Source organism: Coturnix japonica, chromosome 5, assembly GCF_001577835.2.
Source record: "Coturnix japonica isolate 7356 chromosome 5, Coturnix japonica 2.1, whole genome shotgun sequence".
Classification (NCBI taxonomy): Eukaryota; Metazoa; Chordata; class Aves; order Galliformes; family Phasianidae; genus Coturnix; species Coturnix japonica.
In genome coordinates this window covers 20,294,607-20,322,186 of record NC_029520.1, presented here as the reverse complement: position 1 = coordinate 20,322,186, position 27,580 = coordinate 20,294,607, and the positions used below count along the sequence as shown (strand labels likewise).

At 40.9% G+C, this 27,580-nt stretch overlaps 1 protein-coding gene across 3 annotated transcripts; it reads right to left on the bottom strand.

Annotated features, from left to right (window-relative positions):
- Positions 1 to 403: 403 nt before the first annotated feature.
- C1QTNF4 (C1q and TNF related 4) lies at positions 404 to 27,160 on the bottom strand. 3 transcript variants are annotated; one of them, XM_032445118.1, is made up of 2 exons: positions 27,115 to 27,160; positions 404 to 1,940 (listed from the first exon to the last, which is right to left on the bottom strand). In XM_032445118.1, the coding sequence occupies exons 1-2, from the start codon at positions 27,143 to 27,145 to the stop codon at positions 832 to 834; spliced, it is 1,140 nt and encodes a 379-aa protein (XP_032301009.1). In that variant the 5' UTR covers positions 27,146 to 27,160; the 3' UTR covers positions 404 to 831. The 3 variants fall into 3 exon arrangements, with proteins under 3 accessions (XP_032301009.1, XP_015719933.1, XP_015719932.1); XM_015864447.2 differs by lacking the exon at positions 27,115 to 27,160 and adding an exon at positions 17,221 to 17,434; XM_015864446.1 differs by lacking the exon at positions 27,115 to 27,160 and adding an exon at positions 9,867 to 9,900.
- Between the last annotated feature and the right edge of the window lie 420 nt (positions 27,161 to 27,580).

Genomic DNA, 27,580 nt, shown 5'->3' with positions numbered 1-27,580 from the left:
GACCTAAATATTAGATCTTTAAAAGTAGTTCTCTTACTTACCTTGCTTCTAAGAAATCTTGTTTTAGAGGCTGGGTCATTGCTAGATTTGAGACCTCATCCTTTACCACAAGAAACAGAAATAGACCTTTCTTTTCTTATATGTATTATTTTCATCAAATGGAAGATGAGATTCTTAAACACTTTTCTTGTGTGTTCTTTTTTGGTTCAGGAAGGTCAGATTAAGAAAAGCATCAAATACTGTGAATCTTCCAATCAAGCCCTAAGAGGTACCAGTACTTGGCACACACGAATGTACAGTACTGCAGCTCGTACATTCATCACACTGCTTTCTCTCTTGAACTGACACCTCATTCAGTTACAAGAACACAAGTTTCACAGGCAACAACAAATTCAAACCTGAGAAAGTTTTACCACCTTTTGTAATTTTTATTACACTCAATTTCATTACATTTAATTCCTTCCCACATATGCAAGGAAAGTCACCACATCCTCTGCTTTCTGGATGCTAGAGATCTGCAGCAACATGACTACAGCGTTTCCCTGACCCTCAGCATTTCACTACATTGCCCTGCCCCTGCCCCAGAACTACCTCATGCTTTATGCTTAAGTCAAACACCAACACAGGACACACACATACATTCCTGTACAGACTTTTCTATGGATGAATGACAGACACAGCAATGGCCCTGCAGTCAGGGCACAAACGTGCAGCATAAAGAAAGCACTGTACACATGATAGCATGCTCAAAGTAGAGGACTATATCCAAAGAGGAGCAATACCCAAGTTCGTGGCAGCCTGGCTTTTCTCATGCTCCTTTCACATCCACGTTTAATTTTCTGACCCTTGGAGTGAGCTGGCACCTGGGAGCCGCTTTGGCTGAGGGTCTGAATAGATCAGGAAGCCTGTGAAGGTGATGTACTTGCCATGGTTGCTGTAGGCACCATAGCCATCATGCTGATGGCTGTAGAGCCAGACGGTGTCCCCGTACTGCAAAGGCAGCATGATACTTTGGCTCTGCATTTCCCGCCTCTTGGAGTGGTTGTCATCATAGATCATGGCCTGCACCTCATTGTGGTTCTTCATAAGTTTGACTGACATAGTCTTAAAGGGCATTTTGCCAATGGTGAAGGAGAAATAGTATGCACCAGGTATACGGCATGAGAAGATGCCAGTGGAGGAATTGAAATCTTTCCCAATATTCACAAACTCTGTGTCAAATGTGATGGGCTCATGCTGGGTTTGCTTGCCATCTGTGCCCAGGAGACTTTGTGAGCGGGCAACAGAAAATGCAGAGCGAGGGTCTTGCTCCTTCTTGGGCTGATCGGATAACATATGTCGCTGTGGAGCTACATTCTGCTCTCCTGGAAGTTTCTGAACACTGTGACGGTGAGGCCCCAGCTCTTGAGAGCTGAGAGCATTCTGGAAGAAGGCAGAAGTGTCTGGATAGATTAGATAGCCATTAAAAGTTGTATAGGGGCCTACATTGCTGTAAAGAGCATACTTGGGGTCTCCATGTAAACGTAGCCAGACGGTGTCACCATAGTCAAGCTGCAGCATGGCACTCTGGCTGGCTACCTTCCGTTCTTTGCGGTGATGTTCATCATACACAATCACTTGCACCTCATTCTTGTTTCTCATCAGCATGACAGACAAGTTTTTCTTTGGATATTTCCCAACTGTGAAGGAGAAGTAGTAGGCTCCAGGAATACGGCACCGAAACAACCCTGTCTTGGGATCAAAGTCATTGCCAATGTTTACATATACCTTGTCAAAGGTAATGACCATCTCAGAGCTCCCTTCCATGCTGCTGGTTCTGGCCACTGAGAAAGCAGAGCGAAATTCAGTATTGCTGTCTACTGGGAAGCCATCTATACGCATTAAAATCACGCACCAGAGGAAGCCAAACAGAGTCTGAACCTTCAGTGCCATCATTGTATCTGAAAAGAAGAAGAAGCACATTTTAGCAGGAATCATATTAATTTCCAGTTCATACTTCATCTGAAACTCAGATCTGAATCCTGCTAAATAGGCATCAAATTCTATATAAAATACTAAGAAGGTTTCAAGTTTTTTCCTGATCAGTGTACAGGATTATATCTCAGTTGTATCCCAGCACCATTTTGGTATTTTCCCAGTGACAGCTGGAACTTTTTTTCCTGTACTTGTAGGAAGAAAAATAATCTTCTCTGAAAGCCTCACTATCCCATAGTTTGTTTGTAGAACACTGTGCTGCTCACACTGCAGAGGGATCTCAGATTTTGCTGGGGCTTTGCCAGAGCTCTATTTTGTAGCACTTCTATTCATAAAACCAAGGATGAAAGCAAGCCATACGCAAGCCTTATATTATGCAACTGAGATTCAGCTGAAGGGCAAGGAAAAGAGAACATTTGTTCTAGAGGTTCCCATGCAGATCTTATTGCCTGGCACTGCAGCAGCTGTCACACAGGATGCAGGAGCTGGAAGCCAAGGTGGTAGGGCCTGTTATTCAGATAGATTTCATTGTGGACCTGTGAAGAATGTAAAGAAACTAGAAGAAGGGATGCTTAGGGACGAAGGAAGGCAGTGGAGAAAGTGAAAAAAAAAAAATGAAAAAAATAGAAAGAAAGGCAAGTCTCCCAAATTATAGGATTCCTCAGAGAGAACTTAAACACAAGAAACAAGGAAATAATTCACTATTCAAAGAATAGACTAGAAGGAAAAATGTTCTGACCCTTAAAAAAGTGGGATAAGTTCAGAGTTAATGGGATTTTCTGCCTCTAGTTTCTTTTATTTTTTACTTGTGGATTGATGCCAAAAATCACCTATTAGTGCTTTCAGGCTGAAAACAAAACTGCCAGTCATTCCAGGGAGAAGCTTCTCCCTCTGTCACCTCTCTGTGCTTATTAAAATATCATTCAGGCTGGGAAGCAACTGCCTGGTTTGCAGTCTGCCCCCATCTGTCACCCTAGAACTGGTGCCTTGCCAGCCAGCAGACAATGAATTCACAGACTGGCAGAAGAGGAGCAAAACATGTCACTCGTAGGGAGAGGGGTGAAAACAAATCCTGAATTAGAAAGGACATAGGGGTAAACATTTGAAAAAACTAGGGGATGAAACAGTAATAGTAATAGAAATAAAGCAGATGGAATCCACATAAGACTGTGAGGTGGTAATGGGATCCTCTTCTGGCAGGATGTGATACTTAACATCTCTTACAAATGAAAATTCAGTTTGACTTACAGTTCCTGCTCCTTTATACTAGAGAATAAAACTGAAATCTGAATTGCAGCCCTAGCAGATATTGTCCTCCATGCCCCCATATTCTGAATGCTTTTACCAACTTCAGCTGCTTCTCCTGAACACACCACACCCATGGAACCCTATGGGCAGCACTGAAGAGTATTGAGAGAGATCACTTATTTATCAAGGACACTCCATCATCTTTGAAAGGTCAAGGAGATTAAATGTGGTTCCTGGTGACCAGAGAAAGGCAAATGTTGCGCTCATCTTCAATGGCAAGAGAGATAACCTGAGGATCTACAAGCTTGTTGGCCAGTACACTCCTCTCTTTGCTTCCTCGAAAAATCACAGAGCATTATCTTCTAGGAACAAGTGCAGGAAAGACAAATGATGTGACTGGGAATGCTCAGCATGGATTGATCAGGGGTTGCTCACGCTTAATCACGCTGACTACCTTCTGCCATAAAATGACTAGCTTTACCTGTGACACTCAGAAGGAACTAACCAGCTGTCTGTCTGACGGATAATCTCATACCCAGCAAATGAATTTAACTGCCAAGTATACACCTCCATGCTGTCTTTCTTTTTCCTCACTTTGTCTTTTAGTTGTGAGCTCAGCTTGTGACTCTTCCCATGTCTGTGCCGCATTTGGTCACTACTGGAGTTTAAACAATACTAATAGGCCCTAACATCTCACCAATAACTAAATGCCAAACAGCCACACTGTGAACTTAGCCTCTGGTTCTGTAGAATTGTTTTTGCAGAGTGCAATGCTACATCTAGCAGGGAAGGCTCATTTCAGCTTTCAGCTTAGTAAACCAGTCCCTAAGGGCAAGCTTCTAAGGGCTGTTAGATGTTTCTGATTCATACTCACTCACTGTTATTCCAGCGATCGCCCTGGTGTGGCCACATGGAGAAGCAGGCAGACTGTGACATTCCTGCATGCTCTTGAGGCAAAAATTGACAGCAAAGAATTTAACATAGATGTTTTTAGTCACATTATAGGGGAGTTGGGGAATATACCACAGGCAGGACACTGTTGGTCAAACTCAAAAATACATAACAGTTTAATGAACTCTATAGTGAATCTGACCTCATTTTCCTTCAAATGACCACTATCCTTGTTTCTATCCCAAAGCTAATTTCTTTGTATTCAGGTCACTCTGAAAACAGCCACTTACAACACACTCTGAAAACACTCACAATTGCATAGACTCTCTGCTGCTGCAGAGTCCCTTGTTTTTACCTCTTCCCCATAACTTACTGTCAAGTCATTTAAATAAGGTAGTTAATTATGCTGTGTTTCCATTAGCAAATTATTTCCTTGACAGCTCCCACTCACCACTTTCAGGTTTACTCAGGTTCTTTTATCTATTTAAAATAATTTAGAAAGTATCTAATAACTGCTTCTCACATTAAGCCAATCTAAGAATAATTTGCCAGTCATTAAGAAGGCTCAGTTAGATACAAGGCTGCCATAAACAGAGGCAACTTGCAAAACTCTTGGACTTGAGTATTAGCCCATTAAATCTGCAATAGAAAGCTTCCAAAATGCAAAGGAAAGGTCTTTGGGAGAAGAGGCACAAATCTTTTCCTGTGGTAGCTTTGAGACACCGTTAGGGACATAAGGCTGGTCACAGACACTGCAATGGAGCCTTGTATTCTTGCTATTGAATAGATTTTGAAACTGCAGAGTGAAGTGAAAGATCCAGGCCAGAAGCAGAAAGTGGATCACATATGCGGCATACACAGTAGCTGTGTTATGCTCACTACATTTATGTACAAATCAGGACACTTTGCTGCCCTACCGTTTCTTTTTATGATAGTATCTACGGTGTTAGCACAGAAGTATACAATGAAGCTAAGCAGATCCAATAGATAAGCAAGGTATGCTGATGCCTTTGCATCAGGGAGCACCAACAGGGGACAGCAGCCTGCTGGGAAGAAGACAAGAAACTAATTTTGGAATAGAAGGCACAAAACATACGATGTTCTCAAAGGTACTGACATTAAATTAATGACCTGAAAAGAAGGGATTAAAATGGTAGTGACTCACATAGCAAGACAGGAGTTGCAAATCTTTTTTTTGAAAGTAAAGAGATAGAATTCAACATTTGCATGACCCAGGAAACATGAATAGCTTTGTGCTAGATAGAGGTGATTTTTCTGTCCTGGAACAGAATCAATCCATGAGTGGAAAGACAATGAGCTTTATTCTTCTCTTGAAATCCATGGATTTTAGAAAAGTACTTTCAATAATAGAAAGGTCACCCCATTTCCAGTCTCGTAGGTCAGGTCTTGCAAAACTCCAGAGGGTTTTCTTTTTATTGCAAAACATTAATGAGCCAGATTCCCTACATCTACCCTAGGCAAGAGTCCTTTAATTTCATAAGATCATAATATCACTGAAGAATGAGTTACAAAAACGAAGTGATGCACTTGGATTCACTGTTAGTAAAAGTTCATAAAATTCTGTAAGCAGCAAGAGCAAAGCCCTGTTCTTCTTAGCTCTTGCTCTAATAGAAAAGGACAGTTACAAATGTTTCAATTATTTCAATCAGCGAAAGCTTGTGTAATGAACAGCGTTCTTGGACTACTGTTAGCAAGAATTTTTCCCCAGATACCACATACCGTCTGCTCCACTCACTGGATACAGTTTAAGAGCATCGCTGCTTCCAACATCAAGGAGAAATTATATGTAGCAGATCCTCAAATGCAAAGTATAAAGAGTACTGTACGACAAATGCAAGGGCTGAACTTTTGGCTTTTGGCTTTCTCTGCTTATGATGAAGGTGTTTTTTGAACTCTGGATCAATCCAGAGAGGTGAAACACTGAAGCATTGGGATGCTTTCTGGAAATTACAAACCGCACTCTGAATCGCAGAACTGTATGGCGTAATACAGAAAGCATTTCATTTTACATGTTTCCTTGAGTCAGCGGAGTCTGTCAGCATAGTAACACAGCTTCTGTGCATTGAAAGATCTGTGGAGAGACAAGAATTCTTTTGAAATGCCTCAGCTGTAGCCATACTCAGGAAAACAAAATGGAGAGACTGTTCTTTGGTAGAATCCTCTAATATTAGCCTGCATTTTAGAATATTAATTAAACTTGCTAAATTTCAACTGAAGCCCCAGTAACTCTGTTTAAGCTACAGTGATGATATATAAGATGATATATATATGCATTGGTCCAAATAGAAACATGATATTTATGATATTAACTTTTTAATCCCGTAGCAGCATTCAGGGAAATTTGCAGTGCCAAGGTGGCATATTCATTTTGACTAATATGCATATGTAAAAATACATTAGTTTAGACAGGCAAAGTGGTGTTTCAGTACAGAAAGCTGAATATACCCTAAGTGGGAGCCAGCACTTATTCTTAACTAACCAGTACTTTAAAATGTAATACAGATCACTTACATACTTTTGTTAATGAACAAATTACACAAGCCCAGCCCTTCATCACATACATAATCCTCATGTAACCAAGATTAAAAAAAAAACCCCAAACACATCAAGTAAAAAATGTATTCTAACACTGATCTGAAGTAGGAAAAAAATCAGAAAACACTGTTAGAACATTGGAGTTTAATCATAAAACGTGTTGAATTTTATGAAGTTGCTCTGCACTTGCAGTTAAACAGACTGTTACTAAACTGCCACTGAAATCACATGAACAGTTAGCAGTAAAAAAGCTAGCTGAGAATAAGCTCAGAGATAAAAAGGTTTATGTGCAAACACAGGCCAGAGAAGATTGAAAACCACCGCCTGAGAAATCCATAAGACTCTGCTGCTGTACAGTGTTTATTTAACACAGCTACCTTTAGATATAAAACACTGAGACCATTACAGCAGAAGGAATTTTTGCATGGATCCAGTTACAGTTACGGTAACGTCAAAGTTAAATCACCTCTCTATCCACCCCCAAACCTAGTTTCCTTATTTAGCCTGGTTTATGTGTGTACCAGAGATGCTGGGCATGTGGAATAAGGCTTTGTTGAATCAACCCATTTCTCTGGGAGTAACCAGACTTCTGCATCAGGAAGATCACACTAACATCAAGGATTAATCAAGCCTGGAATATCAGGAGCACTTTTGTAGGTGAAAAAATGTAACTCACTTCAACAGCATCTACCACAAGGATCTCCCAATGGCATCGTGATAATTTTACATTCAACTTCTTACCTTTCTCAGATTAAGACATTTACATCACAGTAGTAAAGAAGCTGAGAGCCTGCTAAACTGCACATTGCTGGACTCTGCTGAAGAGCATCACATACAAAGGTGCAGTAGCAGGAATGTCACTTTGATTTTCTGTACTTTACAGAAGCCACATATTTTGTGTTACTCTTTCCTATTAAAGACTGTTGTACAAGAGACCACTGAGATACTAAAATGACATACTGGAAACTATGATGCCATCTCAAAGCTTGTTCTCTTTCCTCTCCATAATGGTTTTATGTTTTTGATTTACTTTCTGTGAGTCTGTGCTCTTATACCTCCTATCAGCCAACATTTTAGTATAATTACTTGCTAAGTAAGGTCCTACACACACACACACACACAAAAAAAAAAAAAAAAAAAAAAAAAAAAGAAAAAAAAGAAAAAAAGGAAAAAAAAGGAAAAAAACTACAAATCTTCAGTTTTTCTTCTCTTTCTCTCTCTTGCTTCTGTGGGTACATAGATCTCATTTTTCCTGGAACTCTGTGCCTACATTAGTCTCTTCCTACTTACTCCCCTACTCAACAGAACGTTGCTCCCTAGTCATTGCTCTAAGACCTAATATTGGGTAAAAGTAAGAGGGGATATGTTGGTTCTTGCTCATTGATCATCGCATTATTAGTTAGGATGAGCTTGTATAGTCCAATAATTATCCCCTAAGGACACTAATGGACAGCTGAATGTCAGCTGGCATTACATGCAAAGACAATGAAATGTGCTTTGGTATCCGAGTCTTGTCTCAGCTCACTGTCTGTTAATGGTTTATTTAGCAATGCAACAAAAGATGTTCACAAGCTGGGTCCCCCTCTTGCTACTCACAGTTAAGAAAAAACTTTCAGACTGGGTAAGATTCAGTTCCCCCTGCTTGACTGATCAACTTGAAACAGTATAATTGCTTTGGTCTTTTATCCATCAGAGGCTGCAATATGGCACGCTTTGGGAAAATATAACATACTATTGACTAGTACTTTCTGACAGTAGGCTTCACAAATCCATCTGAAAAGAATGAATCATACACTGGCATATTTGTCTACAAGAATGATGCTTTCCTTAAGAGGTCTGGGTTTTTCTTCTTTTTCTTTTCTTGACAAGCAAGGTAGAAAATCATGCTGTCTTTTAACATCTGCCTTTACACTCATCTAAAGAAATCACCTTCATTTCTTTTCATGCCCTGCTGTTTTATTACTGTGAAGCTACTGAGAGAACACTGTGAATTGCACTGCAGTGCTGCTCTTTGCTGCCAACATGCTGCAACATCTCAATTTGGAAATTCACTGAGCTCTGTTTTAGTGAAGAAGGTGATCGAAGGCATTAAGATCTATGTATCTCCATAAGCTTTACTTCCATCTCTGCTCTGACACTTTTTTTTTGCTCTCCTGCTTTTCCTGGGTCAAGACAGAGCTGAAATAGAGAGCTGAGAAGGAACAACCATCATGCATTCAGCAATAAGCAGAGCCCAGTACTACTAAAAGATGAAAATTCTGCCCTGTCAATGAAGTCCTGCAGTATGCATAATGCTTCTTAATGTTAGTTGCTTTATTGAATAACACTTACCATGCTCTAGGTACAGTAGCATTCCTTCTTTCATGTCCATGGAGACACGATAAAAAGTAGCAAAGTTAGTCACATCTGCTAATGCTGACCCCTTCACAATCAGAAGTGTGTACATGTATATGTACATAAAAATATATGAATGTATATAACAAGTGATACACAAGCAATTGCTCACCACCTCCCAACAAATGCCCAGCTATCCCCTCAAGCAGTGGCAGAGCATGAGATGAACTCCCACCCCCTTCAAAACTCCTTCTGCATGATGTCATATGGTGTGGAATATCCCTTTGGCCAGTTTAAGTCGCATGTCCTAATTCTGTTCCCTAACAGTTATCTGGGTCCTTTGCTGACAGTGGCCTGTCAGCAACAGCTTAGCAGCAATTATAAACATCAGTGTGTTATCAGTATTGCTTTTCTTCTAGAACCAAAAGCATAGCATCATGCCAGACATTCTGGAGAAAACAATTCCACCCCTGCTGAAAGACACCATTTTACTAAAAACTTCTTCTCAGAAGGCTTTATCTGGTGCAAATGAGACTCCACAGGACTATGAATTTATCATTGATATCTTCAGGAAAACACAAGTTCTCGCTTTCCCCTTTAAAACACTGAGCATATTTTAGTAATGGATTTAAACAGTTTCTCATCTTGTTCAGCAGGAAGCTACTAAGTTCCTCCCTTAAACCATTTACAATTTAAGTTTTCTCAAATGTGCTTTTGAAATTGGATTTTTTCTGTTAAAATATGACACAGAAGTGCTGCAGACCAAAAGGCACAGTGTACTGCCCTGGATGTTGGATCAGAAAGAAGGATTTACTGCATAATATCCCCAACACATATGTAAGTTTATAAAGTTTTCTCCTTACCTGCTTTCTGGCTTTGCATTATTTCCAATATTTAAAGAGAGCCCATCCACTCTTAATGGCAGTCAAAATGTTTGTGTCACTGTTTCTTTAGAAGTCCATCTGTACTAGAAAGCTGCTGCTGGTAAAAGGCTTTGGCACTGCCATGAAAAAGCACTGCTGGACACTGCTGTTCACTCATCAGTTCCTCATTCACACAGAGAAAGCACTCAGTGCCTGTCAAGTGCTCACAGATTCCAGACTCATCTGTGCAACCAGACTGTTTCTTCTTAGGCAAAACTGTCCTTGCTAGCTTGAAGCTGTTGCCTTTGATTCTTGCTTATAGGAGAATTTTGCTAAAATATTAAAGAAATGACTGCAGCAGCATACTTGAAGTAAATAAGTTGCTCCAAAACTAACGTCTCCTATTTATTTCCATGGAAACCACAACAGATACAAAAAACATAATAACACTGTTCAATAGTGCAAATGGTCAGCTACAAAATGCTATTTTTTAACACAGTCATCGCCATTAGTCATGCATTTCCATCAGTGATGAACAAGAGCCAGCATGCCACACTTGTAAAAATATGCACCAGTAGGATGTGATGTGCTGCTTCACAGCTCCTAGATAGCATCACTGCTGGGAAATCACTGACCATGGAGTGTGTCTTTCATTGGACTGGGAGTCTGAAGGCATCAAATCTGGACTATACAGTGTTTGTGTGTGGCTGGACAGCCCAGCCAAGAATGGCAACATGCTCCATGGTCCTTAGACTGATACAGGGTTTGGCATTGTTGTGTTGCAAGAGAAAGGCTGTCTTCTTCACTATAGCCTGACTGGAAGTTCATGCCTTCATCTCAAACAGTGCTGCAATGTAATGGTTGAAGTTGATGGTTTATCCAAGTTCCAGGAAATCCAGAAGGACTACTCCTTTCCTGCCCCAAAAGAAAGTGTGCACCAACTTACCCACCGAGAGCTGTGTCTTGAACTTATTCTTTGATGGGGAACTCACATGTCATCACTCCATGGACTGCTGGTTAGAATCTGGCTCCTAGTAGTGATACTACATATTGTCATCACCAGTAGTGATGTGATTCAGGAAACTGTCACCTTCATCCTCACAGTGGTTCAATATGTCCTGACAAACCTGCATATGGTGCTCTTTCTGTTCCTGTGTGCGCATTTCTGGGACCCACTTGGCACAGGCTTTCCAATATTTTAACACAGTCACCATCACTTCCAACACACTGAAGATGATATTAAGCTCTGTACACAGTTCCCTTGTCATAATCTGCTGACTCCTGCAGATGAGCTCACTTCATGGTGTGACAGTTGTGCATGGCTGTTCAGAGTGTGACTTGTCTTTCACATCACTGTGTTGCTGAAACATACTATCCACTGCCTCACTGTGCTCTGGTGTATCCACCATTTAGAGACCATAAATGTTCAGCAAGAATCAGTGTCAATGGGCCCCTTCTAAAAAGGCCTCTGTCTAAAGTTCTCCCTTTCCATAACAATTATCAACAGCTTCCAACAGCAGCCTACCACCTGCAGAACTCCCTCCAGCATGTTCAGTAATATTCTGAACAGCCTCTCGCATTTCCTCCTAAGTTTCATTGAGAAACTTCATTCTTGTTCCTTCTTCTACAAGCAAAAAGGAGGGGCCTTCTTTTGAATACCCCTTCTGTCTCCTTAGTAAAGACTGTGTTGGGAGATCACTTACTCATTAAAAAAAAAAAAAAAGAAAAAGAAAAAAAAGAAAAAAGAAAACAGAAAGAATTATGGGAGAAGGCTGAAGGAAAGTAATGGGAATCACTGCTCAGTCCTTGGGTGAAGGGGACATGAATTTACTTTGAAAGATCTGGGGCACCAAGTGATTAGCTTTCTAGGTAACCCATTTTTCCTAAATTTTCAAGCAGCTGTGAAAGACAAGGGCAGGGAGAGCAACCAGAACATTTCAGTTTGTGCTCCCATGTCCCACTGCAAATCAAAACATGAGAATTTAAAAAACATGGGTCATTCCAGTTTGAGAGAGTTTAAAGGACACCAGATTCTAATGCTAACATGTTACAGTTCACACAGCAACAGCTTTCTAAAAAGCTCAGCCTAATTCTTCATCTGCACTTTGTCTTGTTCATTCAGCATGGGATCCTTCCAGCAGTTGCTTTGCAGCCTTTTATTCCCAGAGAGTATTTGTTTTTGTGGAAAAGATTCCCTATTGACTGTTTGGTCTAAATACCATTTCCACTCCTTGCAGCACAGCTTTAACTCCTCTCAGAGCTTTTCTTTCATCTGAGAGGAGACCTATAAGGAAAGGAAAAATCCTTCTCCCCTTAGAGGATTAAAAAACTCTTTAGTTGGGCTCAAAACAAGTTCAAAAGAAGTTCAGGATCTTATGTGCAGTAGCTCATCACTACAGCATCCAAAAGAGACAGTCATTGCTCTCTTCTTTCCTTCCACCTGTCTCTTCATAGAGTATTTTTCATCATGCACAAGGGACCGTCTGTTCCATTTATATTAAACAGAGTATGTTAAACTATGAATATTACAGGACCTAGATTTTATCTCCCTGAAGAGACATCTAAGATCTGATGTAGAACTTTGTTTTATTTTATTCCTGTTCTGAATTCTAATATTTTATTTCATCTCTAAAAGAAATCATATTTGGACAAGGGTATAACATTCAAGGAGTAATACACTACAAGAGTTTGTATTTTCAGTTCCCATCATTTTGTTAGCTGCTAATCCTCATTGATTTTTCTTCTTTCAAATCACCAATTTCAGCCTTCAAATTCAGGTAAGTCTCTGTTTCAGTGAAATCAGAATGCCCCGTTCTGTACATTTTCTCTAAAATGAGCTTTTTCAATGATTTTTTAGGTTTTTTTTTCCTACTTCTCTACCAGGTTCTTTTTAGGAAGAGCCGCGCTGTATTCCAGAGGCTTTGTTACTTCTGGTTATTTTACAAATTTTAGCAAAGTACTCCCAGACAGATTTCATTTCATTTATGTGAAAAGAATGTGTTACTATCCAAATCATTAGAAGAATACATGCAGAAGTGAACTGAAGAAGTTACCCAGTCTAAGGTACTCTCCCAAGAGAGGGCCTAGTCAAATCACATTCTCCAGAGATAATTTTCTAATGTGTTCATAAAATGACTGAACAACTTTCCCAGACTAAATATGCAGCAGTTCTCTTATCCCACATCCTAGAAAATTATCTCTACTGTCTAAAACAATGTATTTTTTTTTTCCTGTTACTTTGTGCCTTCTGTTTAATGCACCATACTCTTCTGTTTTCTATCAGAAGATATTACCCAGGCATCTTGCTGGTCTTTGGGCTAAATAATTTAAGTTTTTTCAAATCTTCTTACAATTCACATTTTTCTAGACCTCTGAAGAGTTTTGCTGCCCTCCTCTGCAGTCTCCAATTGAATCACACCCATCTCAGCATGTAATAACCAAAACTTCATGAAACCTCCAAACTGAGGTTTTAATAACACTGGAAAGAGCAGGAGAACTGCTTCACTTCTTTCAGGCTATATGTCTTTTATATTTCCTAGCAAGAAGTTTGCCTTCTTTTGCAGCAGCATGACATTGATTCACGTTCAGCTTGTGATCTGTCACAACACTCAGATTCTTTTCTGCAGTTGCAGCACAGTCATTTGCTTCTCTCTTGTGCTTTTACAGTTGGTTAATTCTGCCCTGGTGCAGCACCTTGAAGTTATCCCTACCAAATTTCATCCTGTTCTTTTCCTAAGCACTTCTCCCAACTTACTGGAATAATTTTGAATTCTGATCTTTTCCTCCAGAGCATGTCAGATCTCACAGTTTCTTGTCTTAGCCAGATGTCATTTACTTACTCTTTTTATTCATGTCCACGTCAACTAAGAAAACACTGAAGAAAAGCAGATCCAGAACACACTGACACAGCTATCATATCTGTTTTCAGCAGCCTGCAGCCCAACTGAAGGATTGGCACAGACTAAAAGCAAACAGTTTGAGCTCTGAATCTTTGAATATTATTTAAAGAATATCTTCCTGTTCAGAAAATAGTGTTTCCTCTGTTTATAGCCTTCACCTGGTAGGCTTTGGATCCCACTGAAGCAAATATTTAAATTAATTCAGGACCTCAAATATAACTTAAATTAAATCTCTCATCCACGACACAAAGAATCTTCAAATGTGTAAAACAAAAATAAAAGCCATTTCTGCTAGAATCTGCTGGAAAGAATGAAGGGAAAGATACAGCCAGTTCTCTTCACAGATTCAGGGATGTATTCAAAATGTTGTAATTTACTTTGAGTTAAACCAGCAGTTCACAAGGGAAGGGATGCATTGAGGCATTTAGAAGATTTTGATCAGCTAAGTATTTTCTTTGCACCTGCCTTTAACCAAAAGACTGCAGGTTCCTTCCTCACAGCTCAAACACCTGTCACAACACTCATGAATAGGCACATAGCACATCATAAACCTTAGTGTACATGGGCATAAAGAGGACCTGGCCTTCCTCCTGACAACAGTGGCTCAAATCTCTCAACTGGTTCCAGCTCCCATTTCATTAACTGCTTTCATAGCTTCCCCAGATCCTTTTACCCAATACAACAGTTTGACTAACACTGTTGCTGAACCCCTGACAACAAATATATATGAAACGGATTAACCAGCTGAAGGATGAATAAGAAGAAATAGGACTTTATGATTCTATACTGTTTTCCAGTGGAGCTCTAGTAATCAATTATTAGCCTCAGGAGTGACCCCTTACTGCTCTAATCTGTGATCAGCTCCTGATTCTGACTGAGCTACCTCTGCTGGAAACCTCAGACCTTTGATTAGAGGCAGCAGGAATTCCTCCTTTGTTCTCTAACCTGTCTGGAGGATGTATGCATCTAGAGAGAGGCTTTACTGAAACAAGAAATCACTCAGGGGGATAAAGGTGATTGACAAGAGAGACAGCAGCACAGCATTTGCACATTACTGACTTATCTCATTTGAACATCAGGCAAATTCCATTTCTTGGCAAAGGTAAAGATTTAGGAAAGCTGAAAGGAAAACTTAATTCCTCATTTATCTGTGCTTGCATATGCTAGGCAACGGGGTCTATCAAATCAGAAAGAGCTAAAGATTTTCAGCTCTGCTGAGTGAAACCTGGAGTCAGTCAGGCAGATTCTTTTACTAAAATATGACAAACTATCAAATAACAAGCCTTAATATCTTCCAAGGCAGTAAGAAGATGCAATATTACAGACCACTCAACAAGACGTAATTCTAATGCAAGTTGAACTTCATTCTCCTTAACTACGCATCTTTGAGTAAAATGTACACCTCATGCTTCAGGCAGTGAAGAAGAATGGATAAGTGCGAGAGTTCAAGAGTAAAACCTACCTGATCCTAATATCTGACTTCAAACGCTGGTAACAGCCCCACTTTAGTATTTTTAAGACTCTAACATTTTAATCTGATCTCATTCTAATCTCATGCTTTAGAGTCAAAGTAGCAATGAACACCTCGTGGGAGAAGTTCTCAGCTGAGAATATTCTCAGAGGTGCTTCCCATCTTGGAAATGTAATGTTGCTAGCAGACTTGTTTCTTTCAGTGCTCTCTGCCTACAACTAATTAGAAGAAAGTGAAACTTGAGCAGAATGACCATGATCACCAGAAAGATCACTGCATACTCACTGTTGCGTTAGCACTAGCCTTTTTGGTCTTCACATTCTTGGGTGTTATGCACAGAAGATGCAAACTTACCACAGCTCTCTGCAGCCCAGGCATACAGCATTTCTCTTTGTGTCTGAGTTCATCCAGGTTACTGTCTAATATACCAATGAGAATACTGAGAAGCAGAGATCAACTATTGGCCTTGCTGCTATTTGGAAACTTGTCTACTATTATAAGAGAGAATGTAAGCACTGCTTGATTGCAGGTCACAACTATATTTCAACAAGTAAGGCCACTGGCCTTTGTGGGTCCATCTAGCCTCCCATACTTGGAAAATATGAATGGTTCTCCATTTATCAATGAGTATTCTCTGGAGAACATGGCAAATGAACAGATGATCACATTAGTAAAACACAAATAGCAACAAACGAGATTCCAAGTTTTGTCACCAAATTTCTGTTTCCAGTGTATTTAATTTCTGATACTGTTTCTTCATTGGCAAAATAGCAAATGTCAACCACATGGACAGCTCATCTGATTTAAACCAATGCCATGCTGAAGCCATAGGTTCTCCCTTATGGAGACCAAAAGTACTTTTGTGGCATTAACTCTTTCAGACAGAAATTACAAAACACATTTCTAGAACCTTGTCCACTAGTCAATCAGTACTCACGCTTCAGCTTTATTGCAGCTTTTTAGAGGTGAACAAAGGGAATGCAGAGGGTAATGTGCCCTACTGGGAATCCTCACTTTTCTCTGACATACATTTTACTGCTATAAATGAACTCTTAAGAATGGCTACACGAGCAAACAGCTGCTATGTGCTTAGATCAGATCACAGCCTCAATGGCAAAGTATTTCAAAGTCTTGTTACACATCATCTCCCTGGAGAAGAGAAGCTGCAGAAGGTTGCAATAGCATCAGAATGAATAATTGAAGCAAGGCTCATTCAGTATGTGCATAATGAAGGGTCACAACGCTGCCTTCCAGACAGCTGGCAGAGCAGAAACTCTCCAAATGCCTGGTAGATACATCATCTGAGGATGCTGACCCACTTCCCTGAGAGCTTTGTGGGTGTGGGTCGAAGAGATGACATTGGGATTGTCAAGTACACAGAGAATAACTGAGCTACGTTATCTGGTAGAGTACTGTGTATAACAGAATCAGCTGCATACACCAGTCTTGGGAAATCCCATGAGACTTAGTTCCCCTAGGAAGCTAAAGCGTTAATTTCCCATCTGAGAAACTGCCCCTCGGGACATTTTTCACGATTCCCTTCCCTATGGCCGGCCCCCGGGAGGTTCTCCAACCTCGGTTCCAAGCGGGGCCACGATTTCATGCTCGTCCCCATAAACTCTACCCGTTTAATAAGAGTGGAAATTAGAAAAATAAAAATAAAAAGGGGACTAATTCAGACATTTCCCGCTAACCTGTTGGCCGGACCAGCCCCTCCGTGGGGACGGAGAGGGACCGCAGCCCACCCCAGCGTCCCTCCGCGCCCGGCTCCCCGTGGCTCAGACCCGGCAGCGCGTCCCGAGCGCCCGCCCTCGCAGGACGGACGGCCCCGCTCGCCACCGCTTCGTGTGCCGGCGACCCCGCAGGCTCCTCCGCGGAGCAGGCCCCCTCCCATCACCCCGTCCGGCCGAGGGGTTCCAGCCCCAGCCCCTTCCTCTACAGCTGCAGCCCGGCCCCGGCGGCAACGGCTCTCCCTGCCCCGTACCTGCGGCCGCTGACGGCGATGGGCGGCGCGGGGATAGGCGCGGGGCCGCGACGCTGCCGGCACACTGACAGCTCGGGAGCCGCGGCGGCAGCGCGGGGGCCGAGGTGGGGAGGGGGCTCGGGCACCAGCGGCTCCGGCGCCGAATCAGTGTCGGGAGGAGGGCCCGGGGGCGGGCGGCATAGGGGAGGGAACGGCGGCGGCGGGGCGAGGGGCGCGGAGTCGCTGTCACCGCGGCGGCGGATCGGCCTCGGGAGGCGGCGCAGCCCTCGGGCTCCGGGGCGGGGGAGGAGGGAGAGCGCAGCTCTAAGGGGCGGCGGGGCGGTGCGGAGCCGTGGGGGGCAGGCCGAGATCCCCGCTGCCTTCTCGGAGGAGAGGCGATGGGAAGAGGGCCGGGGGGGGTGTGCTGGACGCGCACCTAGGAGAGCGAGCTGGAAGCACCGTGCTCGGGTGGGTGTCTGACGGAGAGCTGACGAAATGGTACAGCTGGGGAAAGCGAACGGCTTTTGGTGAGCTCGTGCTCTTGTCCGATTTCGTGATCGGAAGATTTTTGGATCCAAACGCTTGTCTGTGGAGCGGCTGCATCATTTGGTTCAACAAAAGCTCTTATCTATCCCTAGAAAGCTCGCCTTGCTTAGGTCATCACACAGCAGTGAGGCTGCTGCTTGTTCCTTTGGAGGTCTGCATTGATTTTTGCTGACGGCAAAATAGCAGGCTTTGCACACTGCTGCTCTACCCTGAAGAGCAAATTTGAGGGTTTGTAAAGCATGTTTACTGCTAATCCAGTAAAACCACCTCAAGTTGACTTTCAGAAAGAACATGTGAAGATGGGAATGGTTAAAAAAAGTTCTGGCTTTCCAAAACCAGGCTTCTTTCCCTCAGCTGTACCCCACATTTGGAGAGATAGGGATGTCAGTGTGCTTGTCCTGGACGGTGACTGAAGCAGCTGGCAATGCAGCCCCTATGCTACTTTGTTGCTCTAGGACTGCTTTCACCTGCTGTAGCATGAGAACCTTTCTCCCAACACTACTTTAACCCCACTGCTTCCTTCCCTTGGTGTCACAGCTCACGGGCACCAAGGTACCAAGAACAAGGCCTATCCTCACCATTCACAGTGGCAGAATGGAAACAGACAAACTAACAAGGGAATGACTTTCCTCAGATAAAGAGGACTGGCAGGTGAGATGACCAGAATGTTATTTCAGGCTATTTGTAGTGTCTTTTTCCAAATAACAGATCTAAAGCAGAGCGCACAGCATTAAATACATGCCACTGTGCCTGTCCTCCTCAGCCATCTATGCACCTGTGGCTGCTTCTGCTCCTCTGTTACATCCTTATCCTTTCCCACAGCAAAGCAAAGGGGAAGATGAAAAGCAGGATGAGGGATGAGAGTTACAGACTAACCCTCATGTGGTTCTGCTAGCAGCTGACAGCTGAACAAAGTATCCTGCATGGGCTCGCATCCAGCTGGTACTGCTGGCTAAACATATTCAGTGCTCTCTTAACAGCTTCTTTACACGTTTCATAGGGCAGATTACTCAACATCTAATTTACTGCTCTTGGAAGAATGAATGGACCACTGACTTCCAGGAGATGAAAATGCTCATCTTGAACACAGTCCAGACAAATGCATTCCTTTAATCGTCTAGCAATGATAGCCATGATGAGTAATTTATCACCAGTATGATAGTAATGTTATTCTAAATATATATGTTGCCAATGCGGTCAAAATGATTGAATACCAAGATATTACAGTACTGTAAGTTAGGCACATACTTTGCATTGTCCTGTGCAATCCATGGTTTTCCCTTCTGCTCTCCTTCTGCTGGCTGTGCTTCTGCCTTCAGCAGTTTTTTCTTCTCACTGGGGCAATACTGCTTCATGCCTTCTTTTCCTCAGCTTGGGGGAGGAAAAGGGCTGAGAAACGGGCTGTGATTCTGCTCAGAGCAGCCAGTGGATTTGCTCCTTTTCCCTGGAAAAGTGTTGAAACAGAGCTGAGCTGCTTTACCTGGGAAGGAGGCAGAAGAAGGCTTTGGTGGGCAAAAATGGAGAAGGGAAGAGGGAAAAGTGTTAGATCTTCCAGTGGCATCTTAAACTGTAACCTTCACAGCACATGGAAGTCCTCCTAACAGGGATATATCCCTTGAAGCCCCACGGGAGTACTGTGATGCCTTTGTGTGTGTGTGTGTTGTGAAAATTCTTATGGCACTACTAAATGACAGTCTTAGAAATGCTTTTCCAGTTTATTGTTCTTCACCTTCCATAATCCTTAGTGAAGGCTGCTTCTCTTGGGATGAAATGTAATCCTGGATACGACAGGAGCAAATTAATATTCTTAAATGATTCAGGAATCATTGACAGGGATCACAGGGAGAAGGCTCAACAGTCAGAAAACACAAGAAAGCAGATATCCTTGTAGCAGACTGGCAACGTAAGACACAAGGAGAACAGACAAACAGAAAACACTCAATTTATGAAATGGTGTTAGAAACTCAGCGAGTCACCTGCTGAGGAACTTGTCGGGCAAAACAGAACAGAAAATTTTAGGAGATACCTGACAGGAGTTCTTGGAAGGTGAACAAGAACTGCTGGTGACTCCATGACAAAAAGGGCAGATAAAGCCAACAGCACAGTGATAACAGGGCAGCACGCTGCAGTTTTACTGCACTTGACAGACATGAATGCTCATCTTATTCACTAGAAAAGCAGCCAGAAGGATGTAATACTGACAACAGAAGAGGAAGATAGAAAAAATATTGTTTGAACTCAGTGTATGGCACACATAAGCTGTCAAAAGAATTAAAAGGGAAGAAACATTCTGCTTGTTCATCTTCTAATGCTCAAGTCTGAGGAACCAGGATAAAAAAATGACAGTTTTCTGCTTTAAAAAGAAATGTGATATGACTGGAAAGACTGAAGTGTCAGGACAATTCTCACGACTGGAATATTGAAGGCTCACATAACCTAAGTAGAAAAGAAGCTGAGGTTATAATTTCAAGAAATTTCAAATTCTACCAAGCATTCCTCTATGACCAAAGGGGAAGAGAATGTCAAAAATGCTCCTGAAACAAACTAACCATCTTCCCTTATATTTGAAGAAGTTAACAGACATCAGAGAAATATACACCTCTGAATTCCACTGGGACACCTGCAGACACATACACGGGCCTTGGGTTAATGGATTTCACAGTCAAATCTATCTAACTCAGCTAGAAAGCAACCAACCAAACAATTGCTTTAAAACAGTTTTCCTAACAACTAAATCCTATCCAAAAACTAAAAAAGAAAACAACACCTCATATTTTCTTGTCTCTTTCTTCTTCAGTCCTTGTCTCTTTTCCTTGCAACTATTCTGGAAGATCCAACCCTTTCATATTTAACTCTAGTATGCAAGTGAATAACTTAATCAAATCTCGAATGCTTATATTCTATAATAAAGCCCCAGCTCCAATTTCTAAAGATGAGAATCAGCATACCCAGGTAGGAAAGATTAACAATACCACTGTTCCTGAATCTAGGCAAAAGTCCAAGCAAAATCCCACAATTAGTGAATGATAACTATATAAGCAGAGATGCAGTGTTTACCTGAAAATCTGAGTATTAAGCTCTTCATACTCAAAGGTAAAAACTGGAATAGAAAGTGAGTCAAAAGCACTGAAAGAAATCATTGCAGGATCGATCAACTGAATTTGATTGTTCACATTTTAAAATCTTTTTCAAATTAACCATTTTTTCTTCCTATCAGCTCTCCCTTAAGGATCCTTGGGATCCAGAATCCTTCCTTATAAGTTGAAATAATAAAACAAACATTCTGCCAAGCTGTCTTTTCTGATAACTGTGCACCTGGGAATTTCTGAAACTCCACAAATACTGCTGAACAAAGATAAGCAGCGCTGCTCTAAGAAGTAACCTCTAACTCTTTGCAATTTCTTGTTCCTCAAACAGGTTCTCGAATGCTTCAGATTGAGCATTTAAGCTGTCACACAATGACTTGCATTAGGAAAAAGATTTGTCTGAAAAATAGTCAAAGGTAAAAAAGAAGGTGATTCATCACCTGGAAAAGTTCCCTGCTTCTGCTCATTGTGCAGTTGTCCCAGCATGTGTCAGAAACTGGGCATGGTCAAGGACAGCCCGAGGCAGAACTGTCATTAGAAGAAATGTTTGTCAGCTGACAGCCTCAAACACACACAGCCTCCTGCAAATACCATTTTAGGCTTAAATAAGCCTTCTGGATATGCTTAGGTAGTATTTTCCAGTAATTTTATATGGCTGCAAAACTCCTCTAAATCTGAAATCCCAAGCCAAATGATCAACATCATATTCACTACAGCTTTTCAGGATAGCCCTTTTCACTTCCAGAATTCTCAATTTAGCACTTAACTGTATCTGTGGAAATCACCTACTAGTCTGCAAGTGTGTTAAGTCACATTATTTTGGGCGAATAATGACACAACAGAAGTGTCTGCAATAAATTACCCTTCTATACTACCCTGCCCACTCAACAGAACACAGCTATAAAGTCTCATTTCTGAAGCAATTATTTCTTTAATGTTTTTCATATATTTTCTTTAATATATATATATACTATAATTGCTGTGGAATAGCAGACTCTTCCTTCCCTTCTCTGTTAAAGTTAACTTTGATTTAACCCCATATCACCATAAAAAAGTCCAAGCCACTCTCTTCATGTGTGTTCCTGAAAAGGACAAGTGATCAGAGGGCAGCAACATCCTCAACTGTGTTACTTTACGAACATTGTAGACTCAGGAATAAAAGGTAGGTATAATTGCTATCACCAGAGAATACACCAGGAGTGCATGGGTACAGCACTTCGAAGATGTATTTTCCACTTCACCCAGAGGATTTCCTTAAAAACTTGTCACAGTCAGTGAAATCTTTGGTGAAAATCCAAAGATTTCAATAGAAATACAGTTTATCTCTCATTCTGTTTCTGTATTTTCTGATCAGCTGTTGATTCACTCAGCAATTGCAACAGGGGTCCAAAGGTGTTTTCCAGATAAGCCAGGGAATCCTTTGTGAAAGCCTGAAACACTACAGAAAATTACCTGTAATGTATTCTGTGCACACACGCTTCTTGGTGCCAGGCATACTACTAAAGATTTGGCCCCATAGAAATATACACTGAGTAATGAAAAACTGAAAACAGAAGCTCTGAAATTTGGACATTCAAGACAAACTGCAGTAAGAATTTTAGTTCAGCTCCCCTTGGCTCTACTCTCTGCTGTTAACCCAGTCTTCTGTTTGGTCTTTGTTTCCTATGCCCATGTCAACCCAGCAAGAATGCCCTGAAGTTACAGTGGTGCTAACTTGGAATGTTTTTATATTTATTTGAAAGTTCACATATGCACAACACTCATTGAAAATGCGCACTTTTTTTTCCCCAACAGCAAGATTTTGTGATACATTGTTCCACTGAAACTGAAAAGCAGCCTCAGTAAAATGTCTCTACACATCTTGACAAAACACTTTGAAGAGAAGCCAACAATGTGTTATCTTTCTTCAAAATCATCTTCACAAAGTATGACTGTATTAAAAATCCATCTATAGTTGTAACCACGTTGAGCTAAAAGACACACACCATATAACTGCTGGAGATTATTGTCAGCTGAAAATAATTGATACTGTGAATTTGTATCACATCGCTTTTTGTAACCATCCTATCATGTAACTACATAGACAGCTTGGCCACACTCAAGACTGTCCTGCAAACTTTGAAAAAAAAAAAGAAATTAAAGAGGTTCCATGTTGCCAAATTCTTCCCACATGTTGCAGGAAACTGTCTCTTTACTGTATCTGGTATAGCTCAGTGTTTTCCTCAGCTGCAACTTTGCCATAAAAAAACAAACAGCAAATTGCTCAACACATCTCCTGCATCTGGGAACCACCTCCTCTCTCAATCTTGAGACTTGGGTGCCATGAAAGATGGCTTCAAGTCAGTTTCATCACTCAAAAAGAAGTTGTCCTTCAAAAAATATTTAAAGCCTTGTTAAAGTTTTATGAACCGCTCCTATGCCCCTATTTTTTTCTCTGTTTTTCCATTAACTAATGCTGCCAGTTTTCCTACACAATGGCTATCAGTGCTAAGTTCTACTTATTTAACTCAAGAGGCAAAAGTGAGTACTTTTGTCTTTTCTATGTGCCAGTTCCTTTGTCTCCAAACAAAGAGCTTCAGAATTTGAATCAAAACACTTTCCTGATTTTCGGATCTCTAATTGAAAGCATAGGATGAACTTAACACACATTCCATTCATTATAATTTATGAATAACTTTCTTTTCTTGTTGCTCACTGAAGCAAAGATACTGAAGTACAAACTGTATTCCATTTTCTTCCAAATATCCTACCTAACTGGACAGAAGCTGTCATCATGACCTACTTTCTTTGCAGTTCTGCCCCTGCCCCTTCTCCCTGCCCACAAAAGGAGAACAATGTTTTTAATTTCATTCTCTGTAGGAAAAGGAAGTTGATCAGATTTCTCCTATTTGGCAGTTTCTGACACTGTTAGAAATTATATTTTACTTGTATTAAGCTGCTTAGAACATTCACAGTTCTAAAAATGCTAGCCCTTCATACTGAAATGTTTCTTTCCTTACCCAGTATGCTCCAGCCCACTGGAATCTCACATGTGAATCATGCAGTCTCAGATTGTTAGCTATACCATTTTCTATGCAAGTTATACTTGTGGAGATCACATACAAAGAAGTGGTAGAAATAATACTGTGTGTACTCCCAGTGTGCATACCTTGCAACAACAAAGAACAGTATTCCTTCAGCATCTAAATGCTTAACAATGCATGCCGTGGGCACTTACTGTATAAGTTTTTCTTAACAAAAATTCAGTTTCTCTTTAAGAAATTAGTAAAACCTAGAGAGAAATGTCTTTTCCATTATGGCCATCCTAGATGATTTCTCTTGAACGTCTGTGCCACTGTTAATTCTTCCAGAAATTAATTTCATTTACCACTATTTATCTTCTTTGATCATATCTTTATTGTATATAAAAGTTTTTCCACACCCTAATCCATGCTTCTATGACCTAAAAACTATTCTGGGGTGAATTTGTTATATTAAACTAAAAAATACCAATCTCAGTATATACAATGAAACTCAAAGGCAAAACTAAGCAAATTAGTCCAGCTAACGCTGACTTGAACGTTTCTTCCTGATTACCAACATAACGGAAACCCAGCTTCCCCCAAAATAGCCTGAACTTTCAAATTACTGAAATACAATGGCCCATAAAGCTCAGCTTCCTAACCCAAATGTCTACAGTGAATTAAAAACAGCCTCACAGTAGCAATGAAATGTCTCCGGTGCTTACTCATCACAGCAAGCAAAGCCATTCCTGACAAATTCTATCAAGTTAAGCTACAGCGACCAGCAGCTTCTTTCTCATCATCCAGCTGTACTGGCATGTTAAAATTCCTGTCAATTACATTAAAAGTCTGCCCCTCTCCAGGGCGCATCAAAGTTCAAGATAAAACAAAACAGATCCAGTTCTTCAGTACTTCTTTCTCCTGTTCAATAGCTCTTTTGCCTGCCAGGGCTGAAAGCAATACCTCTCTAAAGTCTGTTTTTTTCACAATCACTGCCCTTTCTTTTAAATTTCTATAAAATTTTTGCTTTTTATTCCTTCACAGAGCCAATTACTGTGCAGAGCAAGCTAGGTACTTCTGCTTTGCCCTCCAGATCGCGATATAACAGGACTTTGTGGAAAAAAGCAGATATTTTAAATTGGACTGCTGATATGGCCATTTTCCATGTTAGAACCTTACTTGGATAGTTAGAGATGAATCAGTATCTACCCATACATATTACTATTTTGTACTCAAACGATTTCTCTCTAACACTTTAATATAATGTCTTCTGATACACTCGTATGAAGCTTACATCCAAAGGGACACATATCACAAAGCCAGGTGTAAGGCAGACCATTGGCCAGGCAGGCGGTTTAAATCCCAGAGATAGGATGTACTGTTGGCTGTGGTGCTGTGCTTTCTGTCTCTTACTATCTCCTTCTCCTTGAACATGGTGACAAACCAGGGAAATAGAAAAGGATGACCACTTTGTGTTCTCTGTTCAAACAATTTGCTCATTCTTTCTTTCCTTGCTTTAATGATTGCACAACAACTAATCATGCACATCCGCCTGTATGCATTGCACAATTAAATATGCTTGTGCTGAAGTGTTTCTTCCTGGTTTACTCATATGTTCTGGAATTTTTTTTGCCCAGGTGTTAGATTAAGGCACATGAGCTCTAACACCTACATCTTGAATCATGCATTTCCTAAGCCAGCTTCATGCCCTAACTACTGGTTGGATTGCCTATTCTTAGATCTCATCTATGCTGCCAACTCTTGCAGTGCAATTACCAGGAATGGTTTTTGATTGTCTTTGAGCCTGCTGAAGAGTGACTTGAGAAACTTGAACTTTCTCATATAATTCATCCTTCCTGGGTAAAAAGGCGTAAGAAAAGTCAAATGGTTTAGTTAGCCTCAGCCTCACAGTCCAGCAAGGACAGATATCAGACCTGCTTGCTGCAAGAAACAAGAAAGTTCTTTCTCCATCTTCTCAGGGGCTCATATTTTTTCCAAGGTAGCAAAGTTTAAAAGAAAAAAAGACAGAGAAAGAAGGAAGGAAGGAAGGAAGGAAGGAAGGAAGGAAGGAAGGAAGGAAGGAAGAAGGAAGAAGGAAGGAAGGAAGGAACGGAAAGGAGGAAGGAAGGAAGAGGAAGGAAGGAAGGAAGGGGAAGGAAGGAAGGAAGGAAGGAAGGAAGGAGGAGAAGGAAGGAAGGAAGAAGGAAGGAAGGAAGAAAGGAAGGAAGGAAGGAAGGAAGAAAGGAAGAAAGGAAAGAAAGGAAAAAGGAGAGAAAGGAAAAGGAGAGAAAGAGAGAAAGAAAGAAAGAAAGAAAGAAGAAGAAAGAAAGAAAGAAAAAGAAAGAAAAGAAAGAAAGAAAGAGAGAAAGAAAGAAAGAAAGAAAGAGAGAAAGAAAGAAGAAAGAAAGAAAGAATAGGACAGAAAGGAAGAAAGAAAGAAAGAAAGAGAGAAAGAAAGAGAGAAAGGAAGAAAGAGAGAAAGAACGAAGAATGGTAGCTCAGTTCCCTCTTTTGTATTCTTTCTTTCATCTTTAGAAGATGGGATTTGGTTCTCTTGGCTTGCGTCCTTCTGGTGGTGAGTCTTAATAAGCTTAATAAGCAAGCAGGTAACAGCTACGACTGGGATCCAACAGCTGGAAGGACCACAAGTGCTAGTCTGCTAGCGTAGGAGGAATATTAACGAGCTATCTACCTGCTGGAGATGTCTGGTAGGGATTCCATCACTTCAGAGGATGAGGTTGAGACTGAAGCAGGCAGGAAGATCTCATATTTTCTGTGATTCACTTTGGCAAAGATGTTTGGTTTTTTTTTCCCTTCTTTAAATATTATTTATTTATTTATTTTTCAGTAGTAAAATAAAAATAATGTCTATAAATGCCACACACACACAGTCTCTCTGAAAAACCTTGGACTCTGATGTATATGACTGCGAGCATACTCATTCTGCAAGTAATTTCAGGATCACGAAGGAAGGTTCTTGTGAAATTAGCAGCAAGTCTCTAAGTGCAAGAAAATCAGAATCAATTGATTAGTTGCAAAGGAAAATTACAATGCTCCCTCCTGAAGTCTGTAAATAAGTATGCTTATGTTAGGGAAAGGGATTAGAAAAGCTGAGTGTCCTGGAAGATTTGTGGAAAATCATTTCACCTTTTTGCTTTTGCCCTTCTAGTGCAAGGATTTAGCTTCACACACTGCAGACAGGAAACAGGAATAGATGTTGACACAGCACAAAGCCTCATGCCATACATCACAAATTATGAGCAAATAGATGGCAAACTTACCCAAGGGATTTCTGAAACTGGTCAAGCTCATGTCAGACTGACTGGAGTATCAGAGAGTTATGAAAGACTGATACATAGGTACACAAAGGAAGTAACAAAACTGCATTACAAAAACACCATGTTCTGAAACTCTAAATTGCACATACTAGGAAATACAGGAATCAAAGAGAATGATTCAGATGTGACAATAATACACATTTGAGACAGCTTTTCTTGGACTAAACTTAAAAATAGTTTGTAATGCATTAGCATCATCTACTGGACAGTGTAGGGAATACAGTTTGGAAACTGCAACACTGAATACAACATACAGCAATGCTGTATTTAGCAAACCACCCAGAACACGCTCAAGATTTCAAACAGTTAAAAAAACATACACACAAATGCACACACACAAAAGTGTGGCAAAGACTTTACAAGAGATTTCAACCTAGGAAATCCTAGTTTCTAGTAGTGGAAAATGCTA